Source organism: Nanorana parkeri, unplaced genomic scaffold, assembly GCF_000935625.1.
Source record: "Nanorana parkeri isolate BGI_ZX_2015 unplaced genomic scaffold, ASM93562v1 scaffold33, whole genome shotgun sequence".
In the NCBI taxonomy this organism is placed as follows: Eukaryota; Metazoa; Chordata; class Amphibia; order Anura; family Dicroglossidae; genus Nanorana; species Nanorana parkeri.
The window spans coordinates 3,076,070-3,089,077 of NW_017306301.1; the positions used below are offsets into that span (position 1 = coordinate 3,076,070).

Genomic DNA, 13,008 nt, shown 5'->3' on the forward strand with positions numbered 1-13,008 from the left:
GCACTATTGGGTTTTTGTTACATTTTATGAAATAGATTGGGTCCAGAATGACCTGGTACGTGAAATGCATGCTCCCAAGTCCCAGTGAAAAGCTTGTGTTTGCTGTGGGCGCATGTTTAAGCCAGACAATGCACGTGTTTCGGAAGTTACCATGAATGCAGCATAATATATCTTTATTGTAGCAAGAAATAGAGGCAACAAAGGCTCTGATAGAGAAGAGTGAGGTTTGATCACTATGAATACCATTGTACACAAAGCGTTGTCTCTTCTGACTTGGAGCAAGAGTATTTCCAGGCAATGAAAACGTGCGACCATGTAAAAATAATATCAATTTTATTAAATACTCAACAGTTTGTCCATAGGACGTGATCTTTATACATAGTCAGTGAAACACGAGAAAGTAACCATTATTCTACAGCTAGGAAACTTCATTTTACGAGCTAATATTGAACATTGCAGTGCTGACATAAATATAAATACTGACACCACGGGCACAATGAAAAATAAGATTCACACGGTAACTGTCACAGTATGTAATATGGAAGATCATCCAAAGGATCGTTTTTTAATACAGTCAAGCTAGTTTTGGAGGGGGGAATGGTATATTTACGTGGCCACGGCTCATGGGAAGAGGGATTAGAACAGTTTCTTGGGAGGTATGAATCTCTTCACATTAGAAGTGTGCAAGCTTCATCCAAAACATACACACATACAGGCAACGTCTGTCAGAGGATTATTCTCCCTTTGTTTGCAGGCAATGTTTGTTTACAAGGAAATGTGTGACTTTGGAATACTGTTTTCAAAGTTGGAGAACAACATGACACAGAGACTTAAAGCCAAATAAATTTTAAATGGTAGACGTAGGCTGGCCAAAGCTCACACTTTTTGCAGGTCGTCTATTCCCTCAATGGATTCATATAGTCCACAAGTGGCTGTATAAAAAACAGATGGGTAGATATATATTTTTTATATATTTATATATTTGTTTCCGTAATGCAGCCCATCCAAATGAATTCTGCCAGCTGAGGGGGTGGAGGAATAGTAGAAGGGAGTAGAGAGATGGTAGTGGAAGCCCCCCATTCACTCTTTGGGCTGGTCTTCTGTCTCTTCTCGCTTCTCCTCTTTACCCCCGGCCAGGCTGTCAGCATTAGCACCAGTGCCCCCAGTCAGGGTGGATGTTAGGTTACTCTCCTTTTTCCACTTCATCCTCCTGTTCTGAAACCAGATTTTGATTTGACGCTCTGTTAAGCAAAGTGCGTTGGCGATCTCAATCCTCCTGCGCCGGGTCAGATAACGGTTGAAGTGAAATTCTTTCTCCAGCTCCAAGGTTTGATAACGAGAGTAGATTTGGCGACCTCGCCTTCTGTCCGTTCCATAGCCCACCCCTAGGGATTCAGACACAAGACAAACTGAGAATAATTAGTGAGAAAACCCTTCAATCACACACATCTTAGCATAATACCTGCATGTACCTTCAGCCCCCTGTCTGTACCAGCTCACCCACCTACCCAGATAGCTCCAGCTTACACAGCCTGACTTCTACCTACAAATATATCAACCAGACTGATATCCATAGTCATCAATAAGTTATATTAATCAACACTAAAAAATAACCCAAAAACGTTACTTTTGGTTTTTTTTATTTTTTATTCTGCATATTATAATGTACACTAATTAATATGCATATCGCAACGAGCTAACACAACAGCAGTTTTAATTTAACATAAAAATAGCCATCTATCAGGTAAATTAAAAAAAAAGGGGGAAAAAGGGTATTTTTATTTAACTTTTACCCCCCAAAAGAAAACAAACCTCGTTGAAACTTTATTACATATATTTGAAACTCTCAACGTCTTTTAATTAGAAAGCACATAACAAGCCATATTTGCTTGCAACAACTTAACAAATAAAAGGCCTATAACAGCAACTGTGAAAGGAACTACTTTATTGCTTTTATGAGGCCATAAAAAAAAGAACTGAGCCTGTTCTGCTAGGGAGATGATCGTAAAGATCGTTCAGTTTATTTAATTTATATCTTCAAGCTGTAAAACTTACCACTGTGAGAATTCATGCGCTGCATCCAAGGATAGATCTGTATGCTAGTTTTCTGTTCCTGGACATTGGTTCTGTTTTGGTCACTGTTAAAATCCTGTGCAATTGAAGTCTGTGTATTGTGTCCCATAGAATTCTGCCTGCAGCTAGTAAGCATGTCCTTTTCCTGGTAAAATGCATTAGATCCATACTCATAGGGGCCCCGGCTGGAGCTGAAAACAACATTATCTTGCGGTGTGTAAAATGGTGAAGAGTAGATCCTATTTTGAGCAACCGCTGCTCCATAAGTGGAAAAATGCCTAACAGGGTCATAGGCAGTTGAATTAAGGGCCACATTTGGTATAACTTCTTGGCCACTAGCTAAATGGCAGGATAAAGAGGGGTTCGTGAAATAGGAATTCATATCTTCTCCTTTACCTGCCTGTAAGATTTCTTTAATATTTATTTCTGTCTCCAGTTTGTAGTCTGAACTAGATTGTTATAGGGACGGCTCCACTCCAGGACAGACAAAATGACAAAGTCAGCTGACCTGCCTGGAGCCAATAGGAGGCGAGATGTCAAGAGAGGAAAAAATTGGTTTTGCTTGTGTTGATTCCCTAGCTGAAAGTATACATTCAAAGTAAGTCTTAGAATTAGAAATATAAAATTAGTTTGGGAGGAGGTAAAAATCCTTCAAGTATGTTTGGGACCAGGAGTAAGTCTCAAGAGAACGCGGCAGTTTAAATCCGATTTACATTTTATCCCCATAGAATTTCACGTTGTTCTTAATAGAATCTAATGTATGCAAAAGCATTTGGAACTTAGCAGACATAGAACCCTAACACCCACAGAGGCGTGCAGAGCGAGAGGCTGCATCAAATATGTGTGAATATGCATGTGCATGTACACAAAATGTATATATATATATATATATATGTATATATATATATATCAACTCTACATAAATAATACGTATGTGCTCACATGTATATGTACACCCATTATAACACTGAACTATTTATTGCTTGATGTTTACAAACATAAAATAATCAAATATTTTATTCTCTGGAAGGTTTATGGGGGCGGGGAGCTATTTGTGTTACCTTTTCCACACAGAGAAGTGTTTCAGATGTTCTTTTCGCACCTTGGGGTGCATCAATTATTAAAATAACCTTAGTAGTACTTACCTGGGCTTTTGTACTCTTTGGGGTTTTGCCCACAGCATTTTTTGGGAGTCAATTGTATCCACACGCTTATTAATTATTGTTTCAATATTATTAATGTGGCAGTGCGGTGAGTAGCATCATTGTATTGCTCATACCATTTTAGTCTACACACTTTTATGTTTAGCCCCTGTTGTCTTTGCTTGACTGCTTTACAATTAGAAAGCTTTAAACCGTGATATTCAAGTGTGGCTTTTGTAGAATGAGAAGGTCTGATGAGATCACAGGAAATAAAAAAGCTACAGTTCTCTATGAAGGGGTCTGAACATAATAGGCTGTAATGTGTTTATTGCTACCCATGTATAAGTCATCTTGTGTATGGGGCCATCTATGAGTGTCCCAGCTTAAAAATACTAATAATAATAGTAATTACAATAAAAATGGCAGGATTGGCAGTTAAATAATAACAATGAGATCCCTGAATTCCTTGGACAATGACATTCTGAGTGCAGTTGCTAGAACACTCTCTTGTGTAACAAGCTATTCCTAATGGCTACTATTTGTGAAAGTTACAAACAGCAATATTTTTTCAGGACTGAAGAGAAACCCGGATGCTGAAGGATTTTACGATCTTTTTCCTGTGACCAACAAAGCGAAATGGTGGCTGTAAAGCCATAAAGATGAGAACAGAGGAAAAGGGGTCGTTTATTGCCCTAGTATAACACCAACAGTCCCCTGAGTGCAGACAACAGCTAAAAAATAAAGTTTAAGCAAAATAAAACGACCATTTGAGGCAGAGATTATACAAGCAGTGCGTGGGACACCCTCCTGCAAGAAAGGTTTGTGGAACAACATTTCTGTGGTTATAGCAGGGGGGTTATTCAGTACATTCCCATCTAGAAAGGGGGGGGGGGGGGTCTTATAAAATGTATTTCCTTATTGTTTGCTCTGTGTTAGAACTTTGGTAACCCAGTATTAAAATTTGCCAGCAGCTGGCACCATTTTTTCACATAAAGCAGATGTTTTATAGCAAGGAAGTACATGGTTATTTCACTGCATTCCTTTCGCCTGAGTGTGTGATATATATATATATATATACTACTACTACTACTACTACTATTTTATTACGAATGTGTATAACATTGTATATATATACACACATATATGGATACATGCATACATCGTGTGCATGGTATAACATATCGATCTTGTTTTTGCTGCTATATTATAATAGTATGGTTTGCAGCTGGATATTCCTCCCAAGCTTGTAGTGCTAAGCTATAAACCATTTGATTGCTTTTAGAGTCCTATTTCATTGCCCACTTATCAGTTTATCTCGTATTTATTGTACAGTATGATTGGGATTTGCAGTAAAACCAGTGGGCCCCCAGTCGCTCAATCTGCTTTTGCTCTTGTTATGATATTTAATAACTTCTCTCTCTCTCTCTCTCTCTCTCTCCCTTTCCCCTGCTCTGTTCTTAAGGATTTTTGTTCCCTTCATGATAAACTTACAAAAAAGTGCAAGTATTGTTTTAGGAGAAAGTACTTTGGTATTTAAAGGATTTAACCGAGCCAGTTCTAGGCAATAATAGTGCCTCTCTTAGAAGAGAAAGTTAAGTGTTTTATTACATCTATAAGCAAAGGGCAAGCCTTAAAGCACTCGTCGATTTATGGGGAGTAGAAAACTGGCTACCACATGCAACTTGAAGCAACAAAAGGAAACCATGGTTTAGGCAATTTCATCATAGCAAATTGGAGGAAAAAAACTTGAAACCATCAACAAAGTAGCTGTTTGAATCTATTTTTCAAACAGTAGCTTGGCCACAGTGGTGTGCCACGAATATTTTGAAAATGGTTTCCCCTATAAAAGTACATACAATTTTCCATTCCAGTTCTGCATGCAGTTGTAATTGCCTTCAAGGTATACTCTCTAAAAATCGAATCCCAGCACAATTATGTAAACTCAGCAGAATATAAAAGAGCAGATGTTTATGAATCCACCCTAGTCTACTGGAGCCATGGCTGCGTGTAGTTCTTTCTTTATTTTCCCATAAGACTAGTAAGTCTTCTTAACCAAACACTGTCTACAAAACAACACGATTTCTGGAATCACAGGTACGTAGATCGATTGATATCTATCTATCTTTACATTTTAATCCAATGCACTTGCTTTTCATCTTCATAATAACATTGATGTCTCTGTTTTCAGTTATGTAATTTACGGATTGATTATCTGATGGAAAATAACCTGTGAAATAATTGCCTCAACACACGTGTTTTCTATATCCTCCCCAATTAAAAGAAGGAAACAGAGTTTCTGAAGCCAAAGTACCCTGTGTCAAAGTAAATTTCAGCACTTTAACTGGATCCAAAGAGTCTTTCTATGGCTGAGTTAACGACTGAATGTGATTATTTACATCCCACATGCAGCATAAACATATATGACATTTACTCGATGTTCAGGATCCTGCTCTCGCAATAAACATATACTATGGTGTAATGGTGGAAGATGTGGAGCTATATTTAAACCGGTATTCATAATAACGCCATTTCTGTTTTGCATTTTGCGTTCTAATATTAGATTGTAAATCCGTGGACTTGCAGTTCAGACTAGCATGAAAAGTTAGAAAGCACTCGTGTGTAATTAATAGTGAGTTGTATTGTTGAACATCACACAGCCGAGAAAAAAACACTAAGCACCTTTCTCTTCACCTTTTTAATTTATATTTGTAATTTACAGCCCATCTGGCTGCATGCGTTTTATTTATTTATGACCTTGCATTGAGCTTAGCCCAGTACCTTCATTAAAGCTGCAGCACATTGACCGAGTGCAATACCTGCCATCGTCTTATTAAAGCGATTATATGTAGAAGAGGGTATTTGGGGCTGTGTGACTTGATGTTATTTTTTTTGTCAGGGGTATAGGGTGACCCGTATTATGGTTCCTGGGAGTTAGAGATGGTATTCTGCATGTTTGATCGATCTATATACAACAGTCTGTTTTTTAATGTAATTTTCTTAAGTGTCCCTGGGCTACACTGGAATGTAATACTACTCTAATCCCGAAAGTAATCTGGGAAACACATACTATGAAAAAGCAATACGCTATCGTCAAATTAAACTGGCAAGAGAAGAGTTAAACCATAAATTAGACTGATTTCAATACGTATGAGTATGTTTAACGCTAGGCATAATCAAGCACAGGGGCCAGGCAAACACATGTGCAAAAAAAAAAAAGACTAGAAGGTGTAACCATTCACTTTCTAAATAAAATCTAATGTTTACTGATACTGTACATGAGGAGTAGACTTATCTCTGGACCTTGGCCAAAGCTTTACCAGCATAGAACTTTCATCTCCTTGAAAAACTTTCAACATGGACGAGTAAACAACTATTAGCTTCTGTATGCAGCCAAACAACACTACTGGTTGTGATAAAAAGAAATACACATTTAAGTTTTACATTTATATTATATTTTCTGCTGTTTGTTTACTACTGCAAGTATTTTGCCATCTGAATTCTAGAAACGTGTACATGTAACTTGATCTGCAGGAAGTATTATTATCTATATAACATGCAATTTAACCAACCTGTATGTTCGTTGGAAAACTAGATCACCTGTGTGATTAATTTAAAAAAATAGATATATATGTATATGATATGTACAGTGTAATAATGCCGAAATGTTTATTTTCTGTACAGGACGTTATTGCGTCATCTGGAGATGGAAGTTGAGCTGAAAATGTGTGAACTCTTGATTTTCTATCTCTCACAACTAAAGAAACTAACTTTCTACGAATATAGAACTATAGAACATCGTTTCATGTTAAAATGTTGTCAAAAGTAATAACAGCAAGTGCTGTGTAATTTCTAAACTTTTATTAGACTCAGGTTGACGTCTTGATGTAATAACGTCTAGTGGGTCGCAACTACAACAAATTAAAAGTCCAGAATGTACTGGTACCTGCATAGCGTGCTGCTAATGAATTCATACATAACATTATTTCATGAAGAACAAACAAACAATTAATAAACTGCTGTTATGATTCTTCAACATAACCTTACTTTAAAAAAATGCTCAACTGTTAACATTAAAGTGGCTTTATATCGCTGTTACAGGTTTGAGAGCTGTCTGCTATCAGATTACAAGAGAGATTTATTTAATATAACACTGTTGTGTTGGTCTGTGGTGTGACGCTTTAGAATGGACGAACCACAGGATAAATGCTACATTACGATCTGTAGATCATTTTTATGTCTCCTGCAATGATTTCCCACTCATATGTGATCTGACAATATTATGTTCTGTCTAAATAAAGTCTGCACTTTCAGTGCAGGTAGTACAGTTTTATGTATCTTCCTTTATTCCATGTCCAGGGCACAAATGCAGATAAAGCATATAATTAAACATTTTGTTGGTCTTCCTTCTTTTTTTGGTGCTTCTAGAGAATAATATAGGGGCAAAATACCACTATGCACCTAAAACTTATAAAACTTAACACTTTACACACAACTTATTTAAAAAAAAATCTTGCAATACAATCTGAGTCTGAAAATTCCAGCAGAGAGCAATGTTGACCAGTACAGAGGTAATGTGCTGGTTTAGCAGCTTTTGGTCACTTGGTGGCAGTATATAAACAAACAAACAACGATGTCCATGGGACTAAACCACAAACCACATAGGGATACAAACTTCTTCACTAAGACCCATAAAACAAAGACCAATTTATAAAGATGTGATCCTAGCATGCCTGGGACAGAATCGTAACGTCGGGAACAGAAACGATGACCCGGAATTTCAATCCTGACTGTAAAAACCTTTCATTGAAGCAAGGTACCTCCTCTTTCCCTATGGATAGTAGCAATCTGACCCCTCAATTAAACGTTTGTATTCCTAGGCTGCTTGTTCTAATAAAGCACAAACCTGCAATTCACATTTCTCCAAGAACATCCCATTGAAGTCATTATTTTTCATTGTGTGCTTTTTTTATGGTTATTACTGTATTTATACATTTGGAACTACGACTGTAAATTTAATAACCGGATTTAAGCAAGGAAGTAAGCAGGGGAATCTTGCCAATAAATATAGCAAGTGAACAGGCGAGGCAATACTCTCATTTTCTTATTAACTTACCACTCACTTCAATAAATACGTTGTTATTTTTGTATTTGAGCGTTTTACTGCCGGCTCAAACAGCAAAATGAACAAATACATCGAGAGGGCATAAAATATTCATAGACACCAAGAATATTTAACACCAAATTGTGTTTTCTATCTGTAAAAACATATACAGTATGCCAGCTAAAATGCACTTAAATACAATAAAAACGACATTATTTTAACAGGACAATTTAAAAATTCTCTTTGTGCATACTGCCTTACTGCATACCACAGTGGTGTAAAGCATTCCGCATAGCCCAAAAAAATATATACTTTTCCAATATTGCAGTGAAGAACACAGCGAGTCCTTACTGCAGATATCACACACGTGCAGTCCTGCATACTGCCAGACAGACAAATAGTAAGCAGACTGACAGACAGGAAGGCAGACAGAGTTGCACAGATGGATAGATAGATAGATAGATAGATAGATAGATAGATAGATAGATAGATAAACCTGCAATGTTTCACACATTATGGCTCTGATTTACAAAATGAGCAATTTTTACAGAGGTCTGCACCTAAAACTTATTTTTTTGTTTGTTTGTTTTTTTGTTTTGTTTTTTAATCTCCCCTGAATGTAATAAGGGCTGTGATATGGAATATTGACAAGTGCCAAAAAAAGGTGCCTTTGATTATATCAGAAGACATATATTATGTGTGTGAGCTTGGTGGATGAAGAAATAATAATAAAAAAAACAACAACATTGTCTGATGAGTAAACTGGTTTGTGTGTCAGAGAATGTATAGCCAAAGAAAAAAGTCAATATAAATGGCCAGCTTTATTATACTCATTTACTGTACTCTAGTGCTATGGATGAAGGGTGTAATTTATTTCAATGGAGTTTTATGCGCAAAACTCAGAACATTGTATAAATCACCATTACATACTTGATATAAAATGTTTCTGCCTACTTCAGGTTTATGAGAGATGGGCCTTGGTTAAGCTCAGTGAGAAATCGATACATTTAAATAATGTTTGGGGGATTTCAGACATAGAGGCCTCACATTACTGAAAATTAAATGGCTGGGGGAGGAACGCTCAAAGCAGACTGCGGAAGTTAAAAACTAGGCCTACAATTATAATAAAATATGAAACCCTTTGATAGAATACCTCCAAGTGAAGTATGTATGCATTCTCAGTTACTGGTATTTATAAGCAGCACACAGCCGCAGTGTGCACACAGCATTGGCAGGCACCAAACATCCGCCCGCCTCTTGTATACCAGACAGCAGCACAAAGCACATTTGCTAACGTTATGTTAGTATTTGATTTTACAGGCCAGAGCAACAATATGGCTGCGATCAGAAACACATAGTTGGAATTTTAAACATACTACTTCCCCAGCCTAGGAAGTGGGATAAAACAACATCTGTGTTTATGAGCAAATAGGTGCACGAATGGAAACAGCTCTAGAAACAATCAGATATTCACACAAAAACTGCAGTCAGCATGATAATGTAGAAATATTTTTGCTTCTATCCCTAGTCCAAGGGGATAAAGGGAACTCTGTTATTTTTTTATTGTATAAATTAATCATGAATAAAAACACCCAAAACGGGAAAAAATGTGTGTAGTTTTATCATGTAATATTAATAATAGGAATCTGAAATAATACTATTAATGGTAAATATATGAAAAGATGAAAGCTAAAATGTTAATATTTCTACATACAGGAACAGTACCTTATGTATTAACGCAATAATATTTAAATGCCTTTAACACTTAATTAGTCACCTTGTACTTTGTAAATATATATCTTAATGTAAAAAAAAAATATATAAAATATTTGTGTATGTGAATATATTATGGTTACTTTTGACAGACAACAACAAAGCATGTAAGTGAATTCCACAAAAAAAAACCCAACCTAGGGTCTTACACATGTACAATCAGCATAAAACCTGCCAATTAAAAAAAATGAATCACAACCAATATGCAGTGATCAAGAAACCCAGACAGAACTTGGCATCCATTCCAGGACAAATTGGCATCTGCTCTCACTGCGCATGCTCAGCTCTCACCCTTACACTCCAGATCTTTCAGCGGAAAAAAAAGTTAGAATTTTTCGTTTAATACTCAACATCATCTTGCATGTTTTTTTCCAAGTTTCCGACCTCAATTCCTTTGCGGATTTCTCTCTCTCCCTCTCTCTCTCTCACACTCTCCCATGCTTCTATTACATCACTACCCTTCTTCCAAGGCCCAAACATCTCTCACAGCAGCTTTATATAAGAGACGTGACAGCAAGCAGCGATTTTCTCAGTCACAACAGTGTCGATAAGAAACGAGCTAGTGACATCACATCAGTAAAAACAAACACACACACACATACATGCACACAATTGCCTTGTTAATCCCAGACACTGCAGCTCTCTCATGACACAATATTAACGTTTATAATAAGTCTTAGCAATAAGGTGTCCTACATCCATTTCTTTTACCACCCATTGCTATGGATCATTAGTTAGACAATTTAGCCAATAAGGAAACACTTACCAATGTTGTGTCTCTCCCTCTCCCTTTTTCTCTCTCTCTCCCTCTCTCACTCCCTCTGTCTGATCCAGAGATGCTGTGTGGCGCTTCAAGAAAACATTACAGGGAAAAAAAATAAATAAATAAAAATTAAGGTGGGGACAAAACACACCGATCCTCAGCTTCCTAGAGCAAAGAACTCTGGGGAGAATAAAAAAAAAACTAATAATAAAAGGTATTTACAACTCGGCGCTTCCTTATTCTTTGCTTGCTCCAAAGGAAATGTAGTGCCTTTTGCCCCTAGGGGTGGAAAAGGGGGAGGCGACCAAGAGGTGCAGTAAATTCATTATTTCCAAAATGCCTCCAAGCTAGCAACAGTTCCACCGGGCTGGGAGAAAAAAAAGAATATCTATTTTTTAAATCTATAATAAATATATAAGTATTAAAAAAAAACGATACGATCAGCCCCCTTACACTGGCACTGGGTGGACTGTTACAACAAGGAGCAGAGCGTATAAGAAAACCACAATAAAAAGTTCACGTTCATGGAGAGTCCACATGACTTCCTGTGGCCAATCCAACTTGTGATTCAGTCGTAAACTTTTATTGCCCAGCTGTAAATTTTCTGCAAACAACCAAGAATGTACTGCATTTTTGTGGCGTGTGCAAAAAGCTTTACGAATTAATATATATGATATGTATAGCTGCCAAAATCAATCTTACATTGAAGCTACGTTTATTTTTTAAGCACACACCACACACATGTGTGTAAATATATGTGTATACACACAGACAAGTATGTATGTACGTACAGAAACGTATATTTACACACAAGTAGATATGTGTGTCTACATGTATGTTTGTGCGTGTATTGTGTTTGCATTTGTGTGGCACATAATGATACAATAAAAACATTAGGTCTATGAACTAATGTCGACGTTAAGGCCTTATACTATAACTGAGGCGGTGGGATCCGATAGTTCAATATGACCTTACGAATTATTAGAGCACGAGTATAAGAGTGAATTTTAGGTTGTTCTGATAAAAAAAGGTCTTCGGTAAAGGAAAACATATGGTCTCAAAGCATAAATTATAGGCTTATTCTTTAAATACATTGAATTTTCCAACAAAATAATCCAAGTATAGATTATGAGATAGCTAGTTAATACATGGATAGGTACTATATGAGATAATCTCTTTCTCTCTCTTTCTATACTTACATATATAGAGAGAGATACATGTTTATCTTTGTGTATGCACACACACGTAAGAAATAAAAACGACCAAATTATTTGTATAACAAACAAACCTACTATACAAACATACATACACACATATCTGAGATACTCATTACTGCAGTTAATATTTGGTAACTATTAGCTACACGATGTATATTTTCCAAGAAATGAAAGTTAAAGTCATTAGAATCCCAAGAACTGCAATAATTTGTCTGCTACATCCATAGCCAATCAGACCTCCAGATATTCCTTTCCTATAATAACTTTTTTTTATTTAAAATAAGCCAATTATTGGTTTCTCCAGCCCATGCCAATTCAGTCCAGTGCACTTGGATTACAGTTGTTTCAAAGTAGAAATTGTCTTTTACATTTTGTTCAGATTTCGTTTCTTTGGAGTGTATTTTGGTGGTGTCTTTTATTTGTCTTCAAGGTATCCTTAATCCTTGTCATTATTTACCTTTTGATGTTGAATAATCGTTTTATTTTATGTATGCCTATCATTTTGTCCTAATCATATTTTCCCTTGATATATATGTATATGCTTATATTATATATCATACAAATTATGATATTGAGCTTGAGAATATAAATGTTTACATCTAAATCGTTGCTTAGACTATTATTTCCTTGTATTTTTTTCTGTTTCCCTTATCTCACACCTAACAATGGCTTTGCTGTCTAACAACCGGAAGAAGGCAATGGCCTTTATTCTTGTTTTACACACCACCAATAAATTTTATAACAGGTAGTTAAAAGTTACGAGGAGAGGAAGAGTTCTAAAGTTAAAAAAAAAACAGCTTTTATGTGTTCGATGTACGCTTCCTAACCTTGCAGAATGTAACAAAGACAAACATCTTCAAACGGAAGCTTCAGCTGTTTTAGCGACTAATAAAAACAAAAACGAGTAGAATTAGGAAGTATTATTTCAATTCTTACTCT

The 13,008-nt window shown here is 36.3% G+C and overlaps 1 protein-coding gene across 4 annotated transcripts; it reads right to left on the reverse strand.

The window, feature by feature from the left end:
- Positions 1–899: 899 nt before the first annotated feature.
- HOXC6 (homeobox C6) lies at positions 900–11,335 on the reverse strand. 4 transcript variants are annotated; one of them, XR_001941872.1, is made up of 3 exons: positions 11,306–11,335; positions 10,856–11,219; positions 1,301–1,385 (listed from the first exon to the last, which is right to left on the reverse strand). XR_001941872.1 is itself a non-coding variant. In XM_018568840.1 (2 exons), the coding sequence occupies exons 1-2, from the start codon at positions 2,453–2,455 to the stop codon at positions 1,081–1,083; spliced, it is 729 nt and encodes a 242-aa protein (XP_018424342.1). In that variant the 5' UTR covers positions 2,456–2,713; the 3' UTR covers positions 900–1,080. The 4 variants fall into 4 exon arrangements, 2 of the variants coding, with proteins under 2 accessions (XP_018424342.1, XP_018424349.1); XR_001941873.1 differs by having other exon boundaries at positions 10,856–10,938; positions 11,075–11,335; XM_018568840.1 differs by lacking the exons at positions 10,856–11,219; positions 11,306–11,335 and adding an exon at positions 2,056–2,713 and having other exon boundaries at positions 900–1,409.
- Between the last annotated feature and the right edge of the window lie 1,673 nt (positions 11,336–13,008).